This window comes from Limulus polyphemus, unplaced genomic scaffold, assembly GCF_000517525.1.
Source record: "Limulus polyphemus unplaced genomic scaffold, Limulus_polyphemus-2.1.2 Scaffold5208, whole genome shotgun sequence".
Classification (NCBI taxonomy): domain Eukaryota; kingdom Metazoa; phylum Arthropoda; class Merostomata; order Xiphosura; family Limulidae; genus Limulus; species Limulus polyphemus.
Window position 1 is genome coordinate 51215 of NW_013670818.1, and position 6340 is coordinate 57554.

The 6340-nt window shown below is 32.7% G+C and overlaps 1 protein-coding gene across 1 annotated transcript in view; it reads right to left on the reverse strand.

The window, feature by feature from the left end:
- LOC106472273 (low-density lipoprotein receptor-like) overlaps window positions 1-6340 on the reverse strand; it is a 50413-nt gene that overhangs the window by 32712 nt on the left and 11361 nt on the right. Inside the window, exons 3-4 of the mRNA XM_022400869.1 lie at window positions 5623-5745; window positions 3450-3575 (exon numbers count right to left, since the gene is read on the reverse strand). Coding sequence (XP_022256577.1) covers window positions 3450-3575; window positions 5623-5745 — 249 coding nt within the window. The remainder of the gene's footprint in view (window positions 1-3449; window positions 3576-5622; window positions 5746-6340) is intronic.

Consider the following 6340-nt stretch of genomic DNA (forward strand, 5'->3'; position numbering starts at 1 on the left):
GGAAGAATTAAGTCTTCAAATATAGAATAAAGACCACACTTGGAAGAATGAAGTCTTCAAGTATAGAATAAAGACCACACTTGGAAGAATGAAGTCTTCAAGTTTGGAATAAAGACCACACTTGGAAGAATGAAGTCTTCAAGTATGGAATAAAGACCACACTTGGAAGAATGAAGTCTTCAAGTATGGAATAAAGACCACACTTGGAAGAATGAAGTCTTCAAGTTTGGAATAAAGACCACACTTGGAAGAATGAAGTCTTCAAGTATGGAATAAAGACCACACTTGGAAGAATGAAGTCTTCAAGTATAGAATAAAGACCACACTTGGAAGAATGAAGTCTTCAAATATAGAATAAAGACGACACTTAGAAGAATTAAGTCTTCAAATATAGAATAAAGACGACACTTGGAAGAATTAAGTCTTCAAGTATAGAATAAAGACCACACTTGGAAGAATGAAGTCTTCAAGTATAGAATAAAGACCACACTTGGAAGAATGAAGTCTTCAAGTATAGAATAAAGACCACACTTGGAAGAATGAAGTCTTCAAGTATAGAATAAAGACCACACTTGGAAGAATTGAGTCTTCAAGTATAGAATAAAGACCACACTTGGAAGAATGAAGTCTTCAAGTATAGAATAAAGACCACACTTGGAAGAATTGAGTCTTCAAATATAGAATAAAGATGACACTTGGAAGAATGAAGTCTTCAAGTATAGAATAAAGACCACACTTGGAAGAATGAAGTCTTCAAGTGTAGAATAAAGACCACACTTTTGGAAGAACGAAGTCTTCAAGTGTAGAATAAAGACCACACTTTTGGAAGAACGAAGTCTTCAAGTGTAGAATAAAGACCACACTTTTGGAAGAACGAAGTCTTCAAGTGTAGAATAAAGACCACACTTGGAAGAATGAAGTCTTCAAGTGTAGAATAAAGACCACACTTGGAAGAATGAAGTCTTCATGTATAGAATAAAGACCACACTTTTGGAAGAACAAGTCTTCAAGTATAGAATAAAGACCACACTTTTGGAAGAACAAAGTCTTCATGTATAGAATAAAGACCACACTTGGAAGAATGAAGTCTTCAAGTATAGAATAAAGACCACACTTAGAAGAATTAAGTCTTCAAGTATAGAATAAAGACCAGACTTGGAAGAATGAAGTTTTCAAGTATAGAATAAAGTCCACACTTGGAAGAATGAAGTTTTCAAGTATAGAATAAAGACCAGACTTGGAAGAATTAAGTCTTCAAATATAGAATAAAGACCATACTTAGAAGAATTAAGTCTTCAAATATAGTATAAATACCACACTTGGAAGAATGAAGTCTTCAAGTATAGAATAAAGTCCACACTTGGAAGAATGAAGTTTTCAAGTATAGAATAAAGATCAGACTTGGAAGAATTAAGTCTTCAAATATAGAATAAAGACCATACTTAGAAGAATTAAGTCTTCAAATATAGTATAAATACCACACTTGGAAGAATGAAGTCTTCAAGTATAGAATAAAGACCAGACTTGGAAGACTCATGAAACATTTTTATTATATTATTATTCATTTTAAATAAGCTAACCTTAACTAAGCTAGAGAGATTCCTATTTTTACATTTTAGTTACATTTATAATATTAAATAAAGAATAAACACAAAAACAAGAAATACAGTACTTATCCCAGATCTTTTTTTTTGCTGTCGACTGTCGATGACACTTAACCCTACATTTTTTTTTATACTAATGGTAGTAATGCACTAAATAATTGTTATGTAATTAAATAATTCACGAAAGGACATTGAATAATAACACGCAAGAAAGCAGACAATTTCCCCAAACTATCACAATTTTTCTACCTTTCCAACTATGCGACAAGAGTCGTTCATTACAAATTTATCCAAGCTAATTGATATGTTTCCCATGGGATCAAAGCTTGTACTAACAGAGAAAATGACAATTTTCTGTTCAGAAAACAACATAATATAATACATTATTTGATAGATGAAAACCTTGGCTTTCTATTGGTTATACAGAACATAGTACATAGAATACTGAAAGTGAAACTGTGACAGGTGGGTGAGCAAGAGGGGTCTGATTTTACATTTGATGGCTCTGTAACCAAACAAGATTGAAGGCTATAAAACTTTATGGTTTGTCTTGAGCAATGACAATTTTGTAGTGAGTAATTTATGTTGAATTTTGTACTTATTGGAGGGGTGGTGAATAAAATAGAGATGAGAGGAAGCCTAGAGAAAATATGTCACATATCTCACTAGGGGAAATTCGGGAATTTTTTTTAAACATTGCGTTATAAATTTAAGAACTTAAAACTAGTATACTATTAGAATATGGATTATAGGTTATAATTTTATGCTATACTAATTGCATAATATAAACAAAATGAGTTTAATTAAATTTTGAATGTGACTAAAACCTCATGACCTACACAGTAAATGATGCCCGAGCAGAGTTAAATTCCATACTTCTCGGAGAGGTGGCAAATAAATCAGAGAAGAGTAAATACCTACAGAAATTTCCCAATTCCCATACTAAAAGAAATTGAGGATTTTTTTTAAATAAGAATTTAAGTCTTGTATGATTTTAACATTTTTTATTATTAGCTTCATTTTTAAGCCAAGTTTACTCCTACAGCAGGATAATAAAAGTATTTTGATTACATTTTGAATATTACTAAGTAAAACCTTGTGACATGAGCAGAAAAGAGTGCCTGTATGGAAAGAGTTAAACACTGTGTTAACATAATTGCCTTGATTATTGACTAAGTAAGAACTGAAAATGTTTATTCAAATAATATAGAGGTAGTTTTTGTTTTTTTTAACAATAAACAGAGATGCGTTTCTTTTGAATCTTATTAATAGGAAAATATGGATCTTTAGTTGCAATGAGCATGTGAAAAAAAGAAGTTAAAAGGTAATTTGTTAGATTTTATCAAAGTGATGATAATATAAAAATATAAGATTCAATCCTACTCATAACCAGGTATGTTATTTTCCTTTTATTCTGAATAATACAAAGTTAAATTCCAGCAACAGTCTGGGTCTTTTACAAAACTTTCACTACAAGACACGTTTGAATGAACTCCAAATTTATTTAAATCCTTTTTTTTATACTTTGATTTAAATGTAAATTCTTCATGTTAAAAACATTTATTTACATTTTTAACATTTCATTTTGCCATCTTTTAACGACCATTGTTCATTGCTTTTAAAAGAAATACAAGGTTACCCGTTTTCTCAGTTCCCAATCTTTTCCACACTTCTGACTAAACCAATCCAAATGCAAGACTAGAATTATGTATCGAAGAATGTCATGGAGTGATATGTTGATAACTTTTAGTCTACTAATTTTTAACTTACTGGACATACATACATGTTTGGAATTGACTAATAAAATATTTTCTGTAAACTTAAAAAAAGTAGTAAGGGACTTACGACAATCTGTATTTTCATCAGATGCATCTGGACAATCACTCTGACCATCACATCTCCATGTGTTAGGTATACAAGTACCTTCACTTGATAAACAGGTAAAATCCTCAGGTCCACAGGTTTTGTTACCTATAATAACAAGAAATATTCAAAGATATTTGAATAACTATTAAAATGTGTGATTTTTAACGGCATTATTATTTTCAAGTTTGCATATGAATACTTTAAAATCTACAAAATTATTCTACTATGTTTTCTTTTAAATAACTGGACCTTGTTGGATGATTCCGTGTAATAGAGTCAGTGGACTCTGTGATACATAATCATCCAAATCTATTTATTTCTCCACCCAACAAACAAGGTGCATGGTGGACCAGTGCTATATGAGAGTTGTAAGAGGAAGACAAAGGAAGGAAAACTGTGTGTGGGATAAATGGAGGGGATTTTCAGGGTCATCCTTCACACACAGGCACGGTTTAATTACCATTTTCATATCAAAATGTATTAAGCAATGGCTATAATTTATATCAATAGCATATCTGTTTTTATGCATATGTTGATATATGCTTGTAGGCTAATTATAGATGATCATTTGCAAATTATGTAAGTTAAGAATTTTATGCAAGCAAAAGAAATGTTTTATGTCATCTACTAAATTAGATCTTCATGATGTTTGATGAGAGGTGTACATGTCATAATGGTTCATTGCAATACACAACTGGTATAGTTCTGGTATTCGCTAATCTTTTGTTTTTTCAAGGTGAAAGACTGGAAACAGTGGAAGAAGTGGCTCCAATTGGTGGGAGTTGAGAAAGGGTTGATCAGGCTATCAGTAGTGAATTCCTGCCATAGGGGAACAACCCCCACTGGACCAGAACTGTTGGTGACGATTAATCCTACATCGAGAAGCATGATGACTTGTTGAATCCCTAGTGGTAAAGGATGGGACGTTGCAGGATGGGAAACAGTAACAGGATAGTAACCCTGTGAAGGGTGAGGCATGCTAGCACCTGCTCTCAACTGAACCCCCGATGTCAGGAGAAGGAGGGAATACAAGGTACTCTAAGGAAGGGGGTATGATGTAATAAGGAAAAAACATGATCATATGAAATTGGGCAAACGGATGAAATTGAAAACACCCGAGACATCATATCCAAAAGAGCCAAGTTAATTAAGCCTAGCAGATTTTGCAGGAGAACCTTGAGAAGACACGACATAGGTGGAGAAAAAAGGCTGTTAAAATCCTCCTTGCCATGAACAGGTTTGGAAGATTCAGGAGGAAGTCAAAGATTATCAGAAGAAGGAGGTTGACTCACATAATGATCAATCTCCCAGCAAATAATTGGTGAAAAATCGTTGGTCAAGACCCTCCAACCTGAGGCCTGTGTAAGGGTACTGGAAATTGTGATATGAACATCAGAATCAACATAAATGGTGAAGAATAAAAAAAAAGATAAACAAAAGTCATTTTTTGTGGCAAAAAAACTACAGAAAAAAAGAAAAAGTCATTACCTTGCAAAAAAAAATATTAAATAAACACACGAAGAGAGCACAATTGAAAAATGTCTATTTAAGATCACTGCCTAACAAGAAGCGATAGTTCAGAAAAATCAAATAGAGGGAGCCACATGCATCAGGAGGGTGTGTTGCACTCCTATTGGTGGAGGGTTGTCGCATGAGGACTTGCATACGAGATGCGGAGAACCACGTTGATTGTGGGGTATGTGGGAGCTCAAGGCTTGTGGCATGCAAAAAAAATTTTAGCATATAGAGGGCAGTAATCAAAGATGTGCAGTATCAGAATATATATATGATAAAGAAACTTGTTAACATGAATACTTCAGAATTCAAATGCTGATACTGAACGTGTTATCAACTTATTTCCAATCTTTTGGAATATCTTAAATTTGAAAAGTATGCAAACATGAGAATAAATACACACACAGATTGAACATGTTACAAAGAGTATCTGAGCAGTTTTATCAGTTTTCTGTACCAACTCCACCTTTTTGCATCTACATATCTGAAAATTGACATGTCTATGCATTTTCACAGCAATATAAATGTATAACAAAACATGATTCTTGTAAAGTAACATTTTTTTTTTGAAAAATAGAAACCAAAAAATAATGTAACAACTATGTTATTCTATTTTCAATTTGAAACACAAACTTACTGCAAATGGCTGGATTTTCATCAGACTTGTCCCCACAGTCATCTTCATTGTCACACTGCCATCTGGTTGGTACACACTTTTGGTTGTCACATTGAAATTCTGTTGATGAGCAAGTTCTTAACTCTAAAAACAAATAAAAAGAAATCTCATTGTTTATAATAAATACTAACTCTAAAAGGTTTGACAGTAAACATCATGATAAAATAATTCAACCTAATTGATATTCAATATTCTTCAAAAACATCTAACTGTTCGGGGAAGATATGGGGCCAGAACCTATTTGCATGTCTTTCATCATCAATGTCTTCTTTTCTTTGCTTCTTTATGAGTTTCATTTGATCGTGTCAATTGTTTTCCCTCTGCTTCTATTATCCTATTTTTTCTAAGCTTTCTTGATTTTGTCATGCCATCCATCTGCTTTATCTTTCTCATGCTAAGCAAAGTTTTTTTGTTGCACTGTTGGTGAACTGTTGTTAGTTTTATTTAGAATTTGTATCATAAATGGTGTTCATCTAAAATAAACTGCTGTGTTAGGTCTTCATGATAGGCTCGCTTCATCCTGGCAGGAAGCCTGAATCTTGCTCGCCTCTTCTCCCATGGCACTGATGGTTCTTTCTTTTTTGGTAATGTGGGCAACATTCATATGAAGTTTTTCTTATTTCACATTCTTAAAATACCTCTTGATATAAAATCATAAATAATATTCAACGTTAAACTG